This window comes from Schistocerca piceifrons, chromosome 8, assembly GCF_021461385.2.
Source record: "Schistocerca piceifrons isolate TAMUIC-IGC-003096 chromosome 8, iqSchPice1.1, whole genome shotgun sequence".
Classification (NCBI taxonomy): Eukaryota; Metazoa; Arthropoda; class Insecta; order Orthoptera; family Acrididae; genus Schistocerca; species Schistocerca piceifrons.
The window spans coordinates 315738922-315753597 of NC_060145.1; the positions used below are offsets into that span (position 1 = coordinate 315738922).

Genomic DNA, 14676 nt, shown 5'->3' on the forward strand with positions numbered 1-14676 from the left:
TATCTCTGCCTGCTACTGGCCACTAAAATGCGCTAAATTTAAAAAAAGAGGAGAGAAGCAGAAGGTCTTTTGTTTCATATATGCAGGCACTTGCCTAGAATGCTACCCTATTTTTGTCTCGGTTCGTTGTGAGGTTTACCGTTAAACATGAAATAGTCAAGCCTAGAAGAGAAACAACATAGTTAACGAGTATCAGACGTGATTCATGCTCCTTACCGGAAGATAATCTATGAGGAATTAGATGAGACGTGGCGTACGTTCAAAGATTTGATTTAGCTTGCCCTGCAGAAATAATACGTTTGTTCAGTTTCCGTGAAAAGTCATGATTTGCAGGCACATAACTGTGTGATAAGTTTATTAGATTACTCTGCTACGGTTCAGAAAAATATCTGGCATTATGTTTATCTCAAAAAAAGAGTGTGGTTTTATAGGCAGTTTTAATCCACTGTATTCAGTTGGTTCCGTCATTCGGGAGGACGACGGTTCAATCCCGTCTCCGGCCATCCTGATTTAGGTTTTCCGTGATTTCCCTAAATCGTTTCAGGCAAATGCCGGGATGGTTCCTTTGAAAGGGCACGGCCGATTTCCTTCCCAATCCTTCCCTAACCCGAGCTTGCGCTCCGTCTCTCATGACCTCGTTGTCGACGGGACGTTAAACACTAACCACCACCATCAGTTGGTTCCGTCTCTTTTTTATTTTGGAAATGAACTGGAATTGTCTTTTAACATTTATGAGCAAATAAATCGTTTAGCTGCTGCTTGCGAGTGCATGTGTTGGGGTAAGTGAAGTAAAGAGAAAGGGAAGGACAAAACATAGAGTTAGGGAAGAGAGAGAAACAGAAAGGAAGCAAAAGAAAGAGGACCTAAGAGTGTACAGTGCCAGCCCTGACGTTGAGGTGCAAGATAAGGCAGCAAGACAGCGTCTCTTGCAAAAGCGACAGTTGCCTTCCGCGCAGGATCTTACGATAAAAATTTTTAATTTTCGCCTCTGTCAATCATCCACTTGCCTGTGCCTCTCGTTTCCTGTTCTGCTAGCTGACACGCGACAAAAAGCAAATATAATGTCAAGGCATCGATTATGTGTATTACTTTCTATCCTATTATTAAAATAGTTATATCTTTGTATTTTCCCACTCCGAAATAGTTCTGTCCTGCACTCTTCTTAACTTCATTGTGACAAAATAGACTTTCCGCCAAAAGTAAGCTAATTAACAACTCTCGTGCAGTCGCAGCCTCTGAAGCATAAATTATATTGTTTTGACAACGTCAACAAGTACAAATATTATTGAAGATAACATTTTAATGGACTTACAATCACAAGTAGTATTTACGATATTATATATGCCTATCACCATGCGTATTTCAAAATATAACTGAGTCCCCGTGATAAAATTTAATAAATTCACGTATTTCCCAAACTAAATCTCTCATTGTATTTTAACAATCGTTATTAAAACTATTAATTTTAGACGTAATTGGGCTGTCCTTTCTCTTACTTTCATTTGCATCAGTTTCATTTTTAATATACACTATTCTATTTCAATCTGCACGAAAGTTAAAAATTACGTCATGTGATTATGTGGCAAGCAATTATACACTTGATTCTACAGGAATTGGAGAAAGATACTGTTAAGGAAATTTCCAGATAATATGATGAAAAATAATTAGCGTAAGTAGAAAATAAAATGTGTTCATATACATTTATATGCGCGGTGGAATTTTAAGTGTATCGTGTTGATTAGTAGACTGCTGTATCGTGTTCTACAATTCGTCGAACTCGATGTGTTACAGCACAATAGGAAAACGAGCAGCAGTCATTACACCGCCGCCAACTTGTATGTAACAACTCTCTCCATTCACAAAACAGGACAAGAGTCTATAATCAGAAAGGGGGAGACGTTTACAAAAATAATAACTCCGAGTTTCCACCGAAAGAATCGGGATCTATAGTTTTGTATTAGACCTCACCAGGTCCGCCTCGTTCGTTAAACATGCCCAACTGGCTAACGGCTATGCAACTTGTTCCGATAGATTACTTGTACGTCCACTAAACTGGAAGAGCCGCCATGGAAACAAACGACTGAGGCGCCTCTATTTCCGCGCACGGAACCGCACTTGCCAACTCTTACGAAGCTTTACGCCTGAGCAGAACAACTTTGTTGATCAATGACTACCGACCTCCAAAATACACTCTGCAACCTTGTCTCCGCCCACGAGGGTTCAAAACTTGCCTGCTGCACGACACGACGGCTGGCGAACGATTCCTCAGTTTGGTGAACTCCATACCGCTCCTTGAAATTATTTAACATTCAGCTCTTTCTGCCAGCAGAAAGCAAGCGTTTCCAGTGGTCATTTCTTGCTAAAGCTAATAACGACATTTGCTGTAAGACGCTTCGTCTCCGACTGCGGGAGACATCTTCAAGGGGGTCTTGAAGATGTCTCCCGCAGTCGGAGACGAAACGTTGGGAATTGAGACAAAATTCATCAACCGACCACGGCATAACAGCCCGGATAATTATAATGGACACAAGTTTTTCTACAACGTGCCATCATGGCAGATCACAGGAATGTAGGTTGCGGCTTTAATCCATTTATGAGGATTAGTGAAAGACTGTCCCGTCACCTAGAGACTGGGAAACACTCCTTTCGTTAAAGGGCTTGTTTAAGGGCCAAGTGATACAAGCGGCCGCCTGGAGCTTCAGGGCAGCCCAAGTGTAAAATTTGTATTTTTCCATATATCTTTGTCATATGACTTCCTTAATAAAATATTGGTCTTTCGAATCAAAAAAAAAAAAAAATTGTGTGTTCCTTTTGTGTTGCATGCATTTGTTGCTGTGTAACATAAAACTTACGCAGCTAACAGCGTATTATGTTTAAAGCATCAACGTCCTACTTTATCTGATGGAAAGTTATTAAACTAAAAAAAAATATATTTTAATTTCTTCCACTCAGTTTAATAGTAGATTTTAATGAAGCCGGAACAGTACAGTAGTTCTACTTCTTTCTGCTTTCACTAAACTTTGAAGGTCTCATAAGTTACCTTAAATGAAAATCAATTGTTTCTTCTTCGATTATGTAGAACTGGAATAAGATTAATAAATTTCTGTAACAGAGGACTATCCATGTATTATCATATTAGAAGAAAAAAAAGATTTCGAGACATTACATTTAGATTTCTTCGAAGAGCCCAAGGATAGGTAACTGGAGAGGGGGAGGAGCATCATTATTTGTCAAAAATGGTTCAAATGGCTCTGAGCACTATGCGACTTAACTTCTGAGGTCATCAGTCGCCTAGAACTTACAACTAATTAAACCTAACTAACCTAAGGACATCACACACATCCATGCCCGAGGCAGGATTCGAACCTGCGACCGTAGCGGTCGCTCGGTTCCAGACTGTAGCGCCTAGAACCGCACGGCCACTCCGGCCGGCATTATTTGTCAGCAGTGTGGAAAAACGTTCTCTAACCCACTCTGCCTCCTCTCCGCCTCCTCAATTACTGGGCGTGGCGTACCCAATAGCCACAGGCAGTGTACACAAGCACGGGATGGGCAACCTAATAAAAGTGGATCGGAAAATACGAGTTTCCTTGCACCTTAAGGTAGGCAACCAACAGTACATCATCCGCTCCCAGATGTGGACGATTAAGTTAGGTTGCCTATTTTAAGGTGCATGAATTTCTCGTATTTTCCGATCCAGGTTCAGTTTGTCCACCCTGTGTATATTTATGTGTGTACATTTTATAATGCCATAAAGTATAATAACAATAACAATATTAATTTGTTTTTCAAGGTATTGCCTTCCGGTTAGCGTCCATTCTGACATCTCAGTAACGGAGGCGATTTTTTTTTCAGTTACGACGATATGAACGTAAGGACAAAATAACACCCAGTCCCCGGGCGCAGAAAATCAAGTGCAGATGTTATGGCTTTAAGCCATGTCTGCTTTATAAAAGCTGACACATTTGTATGCCGTTTTTTTTTTTTTTTTCTTTATTGTTATTTTCAAACCCGTACAAACAGGCAGGCTGTCAGCAGCATGGTACGCCGCTCTTCAGCCGTAGAGGAGATAAAGAAAGAACAGAAAGAATACACAAATGTGACATAACGGTGGGTAATAAAACAGTAGACACATAAAGACAAACACGGAGCCGTTCACACTCGACGATAATTCACTACAAACTGTTGTCACGATGCACTAACACTGAAGATGGCGATGGCACAGGTGAACGATGGAGTATGACGGGAACACTGAACACTAAACATGACGGCACTCACGAGACACTGATGGCGATGATCTCCGGCGCGCGAATGTCCACTCAGCGTGTACGAGTCCGGGGACCTGCCAAGAGAGGAGGAGGAGGAGGAGGAAGGGGAAATTGGAGAGGGGAGAGCAGAGATGCCATGGGCAAAGGAGAGAGGGGGAGGGAGGAAGGGGGAGGGAAGCCCGGAGGAGAGGGTAGGAGGGAGGGGGGGGAAAGGAAAGAGAAGGGAAGGGAAAGGGGGGGAGGGAGGGTGCCTGAAGGAAAGGACACAGGAGGTGGGGGGGGAGGATCAAAGTTGATAGGAGGGGTAGATGCAGGGGAGGAGGACATCATCGGGGAGGGGGAGCTGGCGGAAGCCACCTTGGGAGAGGGTAAGGAGGGTGGAGAGATGGAGACCGGGTGGGACGTGGGAATACAGGCGCGGCAGCGGGCGGGGGTGGGAGAGGATCGGGGACACGAGCGGGTGAGGAGGATCAAGTTTACGGGAGGTGTACAGGATCCGTATCCTTTCAAGGAAAAGGAGGAGGTGGGGGAAGGGGATGAGATCATACAGGATCCGCGTGGGGGAGGGGAGACGGATGCGATAGGCAAGGCGGAGAGCATGGCGTTCAAGGATTTGGAGGGATTTATAGAAGGTAGGGGGGGCGGAGATCCAGGCTGGATGGGCGTAACAAAGGATAGGGCGGATGAGGGATTTATAGGTTGTGAGGATTGTGGAGGGGTCCAGACCCCACGTGCGGCCGGAAAGGAGCTTGAGGAGACGGAGTCGGGAACGTGCCTTGGCTTGGATCGTCTGGAGATGGGGATTGTATGCCGTTGTCATTTGCTGTTATATACATTCGTAACGCTGCTAAGTAGTGCGAGCACACATGTCCACATATCGTAAAACAGCACAGACTGTACATACATGTGTTCGTTCCACCATCACCAGTAACTTTTGCACTAATCCACAGCAGCGAACTACTGTTTACAGGCTGCTGTGGATTAGTGCAAAAGTTACTGGTGACGGTGGACTGTGCTGTGCTGTGCTGTTTTGCGATATATGGACATGTCTGCTCGCACTTCTTAGCAGCGTTACGAATATATATGACAGCAAATGACAACGACATATAAATGTGTCAGCTTGTGTACAGCAGACATGGCTTAAAGCCAAAACATCTGCACTTGATAATGGCCTAAGGCCGAAATTGCAATGTTGTTGTTGTGGTCTTCAGTCCTGAGACTGGTTTGATGCAGCTCTCGATGCTACCCTATCCTGTGCAAGCTTCTTCATCTCCCAGTACCTACTGCGACCTAAATCCTTCTGAATCTCCTTAGTGTATTCATCTCTTGGTCTCCCTCTACGATTTTTACCCTCCACGCTGCCCTCCAATGCTAAATTTGTGATCCCTTGGTGCCTCAGAACATGTCCTACCAACCGGTCCCTTCTTCTTGTCAAGTTGTGCCACAAACTCCTCTTCTCCCCAATTCTATTCAATACCTCCTCATTAGTTATGTGATCTACCCATCTAATCTTCAGAATTCTTCTGTAGCACCACATTTCGAAAGCTTCTATTCTCTTCTTGTCCAAACTATTTATCGTCCAGAAATTGCAACAGTGGAAGTAAAAAGTTTAACTATCACTGGCGTAAACATGATGTCTTTCAAGAAATTTCACATGACTGTGAATACCAGTTATGAAAAGCTAATTGACTAACAATCTGCCACGCTAACCGCGAAGCTACTGAGGTGGATAACAATAGTAGTAAAAATGATAATTATATTAATAATGATGATGGTGATGATCATGACGAAACACCGATGGCTGTTCACTGTTCTAAAAAATGAGGCACCCACACCACAGTACCATCTTGGCTGTTCCGTTCCATCCATTTTTTCCTCATCCTGTTCGACCGGCGGTCTCCCTGCCCCGAGCCGGCCAGTGTGGCCGAGCGGTTCTAGGCGCTTCAGTCTGGAACCGCGCGACCGCTACGGTCGCAGGTACGAATCCTGCCTCGGGCATGGATGTGTGTGATGTCCTTAGGTTAGTTAGGTTTAAGTAGTTCTAAGTTCTAGGGGACTGATGACCTCAGATGTTAAGTCCCATAGTGCTCAGAGCCTGCCCCGAAAGGTGCAGAGCTGTGCTTCTGTACGGATGGTTCGGGTGCATAATATGGCCTGGTGTGGTAACGAGATAACTGTGGCTCTTCCTGCCCTGCGTGTTACAGGCGACGTGGACAGCTGCGGGCTGTCTCCGCTGGTGCAGGGGCAGTTCACGCCGCTGCCCGAGGCGCTGTGCTGGGTCATCCTGGAACTGCAGGCGGCCGGCCAGCCCGCCGTGCCCGAGCGCATCCGCTCGGCGCTGTGCCACGCCTTCCCCGACATGACGCCGCCCACGCAGGAGAACGTCTACGACGCGCTCGCCGCGCTCACCGCCGACCGCAAGGTGACGCTCACCACTAACTAGCCTAGCCTGCGTGCTTACCGCCCACTGTGACTCACCTGCTAACGAATACTAGCGTCATGGAACACCAGCAAATTGCTACAGCACGGTTCAGTGATGATGGCATCCATAGTTTCTCAACTATTTTTTTTAAGTAAGGAGGGGGAGAGGGGAGCAAACCAGGTCATTGATTTCGGCTAATATGAATTAATAGTTTATTTCCACTTGTTCACCCAAGTTTAGCTTCCATTTTGTGCACAGTATTTGGACGACAAACCCAGTCGCCTTCTTCAGGTGCTGCGAGCTATGCTGTCTACTCACTGCGTGGACTGCAGCCAATCTGATTGGCGTCTGTTGTATTAATCACGTGCAGTTGGCATCAGATACAACAGCGTGTCCCAGGGGAACGATCAATATTCAAGGATATGACGGGAACGGTCAATCAAAGCAAACAAACTTCTCAGTATATTGTCATTGTTTACAACGTACCACACTATTGTGGAAGAAGTCGATGCAAATAACTTTATATAAGACTTTTGCGGTCTACCAAGCCGGGAAACTATCTCAAATTGGCCTATAAGAGCTATCTAAGCTACAGCACATGCGCATGGCTCGAGATTTTCGATATTCTCTCGCTGTCTTCGCGAGAACTATTAATCCTAGAAAAAAAAATGAATAGGAACTTTTTTGTAAAAAATTATATGTAACTTAGAAACGTACAAAAGTGACATAAAGATCCTGAGACATCACTAATGCAAATTAGATGCACATCTTTCAGCGAAACTGGTAAGCACACGTGTACAACGATAGTGTGGTAAAAGTGTGTTTTACGAAGTCAGTATTATGTTGTCCTGCAAAGAGAAACAATTCATTAACATTAAAAGTAGTAAATAAGTGCCCAGTTTTTAGACCCTACTTGGTGGAAAGAATTTTATTCTCATAATGTTGAAAAAGACATATAGCAGGGACTTTGCCCTGAGGTCATTCACGACACTAGTTCAGTTTTACTGTAAATCAGAATATGAAAAATCATAATTAACCCCCTTATTATTATTATTATTATTACTATTATTATTATTATTATTATTATTACTATGTTACAAACACTGAGTATTGCAACGTAATGGAAAAAAAGAAAAATATAATTTCTCTCGAAAAGTAGGAATTTATTTTGTTTCCTTTTAGACAAATTTTAGCATTCAATTTTCGAACTTTATTTTCCTTCCACAGTTCCACAAATTTATTACATTAACTTTTCCATCCCTGTCTTGATGAGCTTACCCGTATGATTAATTTTGTCAGTCCCGTCTTCATGATCATATCCGTAATTTTGCCATCCATGTTTAGATGAATACACAGACAAGATTTTTTTATCAGCGCTGGCTTTTTATAATAAATACATAACTAGGAATAAAGTAAATTTCCCTTACTTCACATCAGTGGTCAGAAATTTTTAGCCATAGACTACCGGTTTCGGTCTATAATGACCATCTTCAGATCTGTTGTATAAAAACATGTCCTAATATTGTGGAGCATGTTTTTATTACAGATCTGAAGATGGCCATTATAGGCCGAAACCAGAACTTTGCTGACAAAAAATTTTTGACCGTAGACATGAAGTAAAGGGAATTTATTCTATGTTCGGGACACTGTTCAATTCGCTATCATGCCGCAGCTTGTGAAAATACGAATAAAGCTATGAATAAGCCTAGGACTTTTTATTTATTCATGGATTGTGGCCCAAAGTTCTAGGCTGATGCATAACTTTATTCTTAGGTATGTTTAGTCATGTTAGTCTAATTGCTGAATCGCGTAATCCCATACGTAATTTGTCAAAATATGTCATTGAAGTAATTTTACATTAAACAAAGGTCCAATACATTAAGAAGTTGAGATATTAATCTTTGCCTAATCATCATGTTTATCTTTGCTTTATAATTTCTGGAATCAGTAATGTACTTGAGAATGGACTTGTGAAGTAACCATAATAAAATTTGTTAAACAAGGCAAAAAACAGTGTTGGATTCAGTTAATAAATCTTTAAGAGTTTTCACATAAAAAATCAGGAGGTATTGCTTTTCAGCACGCTCTCGTACGTCTCTTTCTGAAAATAAAGAAGAATTGCAGCACCGCTGTGTCATCAAGTTACAGCTTTTTGCCATTACTCAGCGATTATTTTTAATTTGATGATGCGGCGTTGTAGAAGATTAAGTGGGAAGTTAGAGAGAGAGCGGATGTTTCCTTTCTATTGGCGCATATTGTGAAATTCTCTGAAGGTTTTGTTTTCTTCATTGGAGAAAGAAAAAATAATAAGAAGTATTGATCGAAGGGAAGCATAACGCGAAAGTGTAAGATTTTGTAGCTCCTCCGTATACTGTCTTTCTGAAGTAGGGTTATTAGTATTGTTTATTTTACTAACAGCTATTCATTCCAAGGTGTCAACCCATCATTTCGTTAAGGCACGTGACATATTTGGATTGGAGGCAACACGGTGTCGAGATCCTGAGAAAGCTAGCCCACATGCACTAGTAACAAGGACTCCACAATAAATGCCCCAAAGAAATCTTTTGGCAGTGGTGGGGCCTGAGGATGGCGGTACTGTGCCGCCGAAACTAGTTATGTGAGACAGCAAAGACATTCTCAAGATACAGCTCCGGTGGTACTTTTTCTCATATACACCGAAGAGCCAAAGAAACTGGTACATCCGCCTGATACAGTGTATGGTCCTCGCGAGCGCCAAGAAGGACTCGACTAATATGTACAGCAGTGATGAAGGCAATTGACGCCACGAATTCTGCAGGGTTGTCCATAAATCCGTAAGACTACGAGGGGTGGAGATCTCTTCTGAACAGCACGTTGCAAGGCATCCCAGATATGCTCAATAATGTTCAAGTTTGGTGGCCAGTAGAAATGTTTAAACTCAGAAGAGTGCTCCTGGAGCCACTCTGTAGCAATACTGGACGTGTGGGGAATTGCCCAAGACCGTCGAAATGAGCGATGGACATGAATGGATGCATGTGATCAGACAGAATACATACGCAAGTGTTACCTGTCAGAGTCGTACTTAGATGTATCAGGGGTCCGATATCACTCCAACTGCACACGCTCCACACCATCACAGAGCCTCCACCAGCTTTAACTGCTGACATGGAGGGTCCATGGATTCGTGAGGTTGTCTCCATACCCGTACACGTCCATCCGCTGGATACAATTTGAAACAAGATTCATCCGACCACGCAACATGTTTCCCATCATCAACAGTCCAATGTCGGTGTTGTCGGGCCCAGGCGAGGCGTAAGGCTTTTTCTCATGCAGTCAGCAAGGGTACACGAGTGGGCCTTCGACTCCGGAAGCTCACATCGATGATTGTTTGCAAGCTGACTCTTGTTGATGCACCAGCATTGAAATCTGCAGCAATTTGCGGAAGGGTTGCACGTCCGTCACAATGAGCGATTCTCTTCTGTCATTGTTGGTTCCGTTCTTGCAGGATCTTTTTCCACCTGCAGCGATGTCGGAGGTTTGATGTTTTACCGGATTCCTGATACGGTACACTCGTGAAATCTCAACTTCATCGATACCTCGGAGATGCTGTGTCTCATCGATCGTGCGCCGACTAACATCATGTTCAAACTAACTTGAATCTTGATAACCTGCTATTGCAGCAACAGTAACCGATCTAACAACCGCGCCAGACACTTGTCATACAGACGTTGCCGACCGCAGCGCCGTATTCTGCCTGTTTACATATCTCTCTATATGAATAGGCATGCCTACACCAGTTTCTCTATCACTTCAATGTATATCGTCAGCTGAAGTCCCTCGTCCATGCCATAGGATCGATAACCACAAATTGGCATTAATCTGTTTCAGTCTTTTCCCGTCTTCCCTATCAAGACACGCCAAAAGTTTACCACTCTAAGACATTATCATGGGTCGTGATGAAATCATACTGTGTAACTGCGTCTTCATTCCCGTCGAATTTTATTTCAGTGCCTTTACTTCAGCTCGTGTAGAGTACTCTGCCCTGCGTTGCGCTGTAGCCAGAGCAGCGTGTTTTCGCCGCGCCAGCTGGTGCTTCCCACCAAGCCGCTGCCTCCACACGGAGCCCTCACTACGACTGTGCGCCTATATAATTCATTCGTTACAACGAGCTCCGTGAAAATAGCTGCCAGCGGCCGCGCACCGTTCTGCGAGCTGACCACTGCGGCACCTACGACAGCCGTAACAAGGCCAGAGCTCGCTTGGCAACTGTCGACGAGTGCATTGTTGCTGTGAACGACAAGTACCGTTACTGAATGGAACAAGTGCGTTTCCAATCAAGACCGTAAATCATCTAAACAATTTTTAATGCAAATGATGTGGAACCGAGTAAGTTTGCAGAACAGGTATAAGTGATTATTTATACCATTAATGAACAAATTTTTGTTCTACATGCAGTTATACTTTAAACTAACGTCTTTTTTCTTTCACAAATTACACTACTGGCCATTAAAATTGCTACACCAATAAAAAATATTCATTGGACAAATATTCATTGGACAAATATACTAGAACTGACATGTGATTACATTTTCACGCAATTTGGGGGCATAGATCCTGAGAAATCAGTACCCAGAACAACCACTACTGGCCGTAATAACGGCCTTGATACGCCTGGGCATTGAGTCAAACAGAGCTTGGATGGCGTGTGCAGGTACAGCTGCCCATGCATGTTCAACACAATACCACAGTCCATCAAGAGTAGTGACTGGCATATTGTGACGAGCCAGTTGCTCCGTCACCATTGACCAGACGTTTTCAATTGGTGAGAGATCTGGAGAATGTGCTGGCCAGGACAGCAGTCGAACATTTTCTGTATCCAGAAAGGCCCGTACGGGACCTGCAACAATCGGTCGTGTATTATCCTGCTGAAATGTAGGTTTTCGCAGGGATCGAATGAAGGGTAGAGCCACGGGTCGTAACACATCTGAAATGTAACGTCCACTGTTCAAAGTGCCGACAATGCGAACAAGAGGTGACCGAGACGTGTAACCAATGGCACCCCATACCATCACGCCGGGTGATATGCCAGTATGGCGATGAGGAATACACGCTTCCAATATGCATCCACCGCGATGTCGCCAAACACGGATGCGACCATCGTGATGCTGTAAACAGAAACTGGATTCATCCGAAAAATGACGTTTTGCCATTCGTGCACCCAGGTTCGTCGTTGAGTACACCATCGCAGGCTCTCCTGTCTGTGACGCAGCGTCAAGGGTAACCGCAGCCATGGTCTCCGAGCTGAGAGTCCATGCTGCTGCAAATGTCGTCGAACTATTCGTGCAGATGGTTGTTGTCTTGCAAACGTCCCCATCTGTTGACTCAGGGATCGAGACGTGGCTGCACGATCCGTTACAGCCATGCGGATGAGATACCTGTGATCTCGACTTCTAGTGATACGAGGCAGTTGGGATCCAGCACGGCGTTCCGTATTACCCTCCTGAACCCACCGATTCCATATTCTGCTAACAGCCATTGGTTCTCGACCAACGTGAGCAGCAATGCCGCGATATGATAAACCGCAATCGCGATAGACTACAATCCGACCTTTAACAAAGTCGGAAACGTGATGGCACGCATTTCTCCTCCTTACACGAGGCATAACAATGTTTCACCAGGCAACGCCGGTCAACTGCTGTTTGTGTATGAGAAATCGTTTGGAAACTTCCCTCATGTCACCACGTTGTAGGTGTCGCCACCGGCGCCAACCTTCCGTGAATGCTCTGAAAAGCTAATCATTTGCATATCACAGCATCTTCTTCCTGTCGGTTAAATTTCGAGTCTGTAGAACGTCATCTTCGTGGTGTAGCAATTATAATGGCCAGTAGTGTGCTAGTTATTAAATAAAAAAATCGTCTATCGAATAGAAGGGGTTGTCCAGAAGAAATGATTTCAGGTTAGAGTTAAAACTTCCAGACGCTTTGTGTCCTGTAGATATTTTCAGTCCATTACTCACACAAAGATAAACGGCAGTAACAAATTAAGTGAAACGTAACGAGCCACTGGACACCATAGGTCTGTTATATAAAATACTCAGTAAATATCCCATGTGGAAGGACGATTAAGCTTTAACGTCCCATAGACACCGTGGTCATTAGAGACGGAACACGCGATCGGAATGTTTCAAGAGTTGGAAGGAAATCAGCCGTGCCCTTTCAAAGGAACCATCCAGACATTTGCCTGGAGCGATATAAGGAAATCACGGAAAACATAAATCTGGATGGCCGGACGCAGATTTGAACAATCGTCCTCCCGAATGCGAATCCAGTGCGCTAACCACTGCGCCCCTTCGCTCCAGAAAATATCCCTGGACGACCGCAGAAAGTTTGTCGGTGGAATTTGCGTTCGCTTTGCATCTGTCAGACCGCCAAGCGTACCACTGTAAGTGGATTCATCGATTGTAAAATTTGGGATGTACAATACACTGTCGTTTCATACCACGCATTACTTGTTGTTTTTAGCTTCAATCTGAAGACAGATTTGATGCAACTCTTCACGTACCTGTTCATTCAACTCCTTCTGTTTGAACCCCGATACTTAGCCTCCATCAACAATTTTTATTCTTCACACTTCCCTAAACTACCAAATTCACGATTCCTTCATGCCTAAAAATGTGTCCTACCAGTTGATCACATCTTGTAGTCATGTTTTTCCCTATATTTCGTTTTCTCATTTCGAGTCATTGCTTCCTCATTTAGTAAACCGATCTACCCATCAGATGTTTAGCATTCTTCTTTATCACTTTATTTCGAAACCCTTCTCGTTTTCTCTGGGTTGTTTATCGTCCACGTCCACGTTTTGCGTTACCTTCAGAAAAGATTTCCTAGCACTTAACTCTATATTCTATTTTAATAAACTCCTCTTTTTCAGAAACGCTTTTCTTGCTATTACCAGTTTGCCTTTTACATCTTCTCTACTTCGGTCATCGTTAGTTACTTGCTGCCCATATAACAAAACTCAACTACTTCTGTCAGTGTCTCGTTTCCTCCTCTAATTCCCTCAGCATCGCCTGATTTAATTCGACAACATTCCGTTGCCCTTGTTTTATATTTGTTCGTGTTTATATTGTGATCTCTTTTCATGACGCTACCCACTCCGTTCCTGGGAAAGCCTCTAGCAGAATTACTATGACATCGGGCAACCTCAAAAAAAATTTTTTTCACTGTAGTTTAATTCCAGTCCCTAAGTTCTCTGCTTTCTTTCGCGGTTTGCTTAATGTGCACATGGAGTAACACTGAGGACAGGATTATACAGATTTTTTTTACAAAAAGTGGATGTTCGACTGACTCACAATCATTTTTAGTCAATTTGTTGCGCGTCTTTCGCTCTTTATTAGAAATTTGATTTCATTTCTAGCTGCCCCCTGATCGCGACACAGACAAGCAAACAGCGGTGGTGTGGCGAAGCGGCAACCGTGTGGAAATGCCTAGCCGGCTAGCGCCGCCTGGAGAATGTACGCGGCGCACGCCGTTCCCCGCGGAATTTGCCCTTGCTGTCCTATCTGGCTCATATCTAGAGAGCACGCCGGGCTCGCCAGATGAACTGCTCAGACGCGCGGCTTTTATCAAGCTGCGACCACAAGTGGTGGAGCCTGAGGATGGCGGTAATGTGCCGCCGAAACTACTCGTGTGAGACAGTAAAGACATCCTCAAGCTGTGATGGTATTTTTCTCATATAATTTAATGTCACATTAGGTTCATAGCAAAGGTCGCGACTGCAATACGTCCCAGAATGAAAACGTCGTCTACAAAACCTACGTTTATTGACATGCCCACTAAACAAATTTTACATTACGAAGGTAATCACGTCCGTGGAGTAAAAACGTGATGTGTTAAACAACCTTAAGGAGACAGTTAACAACATACCAAGTGCTTTAATGAGAACACAGACCAATGTGGAAATCGTGGTCGCATTTGACAGCCAAAATTGCTGATGTGGAGCTTATAC

At 43.9% G+C, this 14676-nt stretch overlaps 1 protein-coding gene across 1 annotated transcript in view; it reads left to right on the plus strand.

Annotated features, from left to right (window-relative positions):
* The window catches only part of LOC124711624 (probable serine/threonine-protein kinase nek3), a 357746-nt gene that overhangs the window by 244138 nt on the left and 98932 nt on the right, over window positions 1-14676 (plus strand). The window contains exon 3 of the mRNA XM_047241796.1: window positions 6473-6690. Within this exon, the coding sequence (XP_047097752.1) occupies window positions 6473-6690 (218 nt within the window). The remainder of the gene's footprint in view (window positions 1-6472; window positions 6691-14676) is intronic.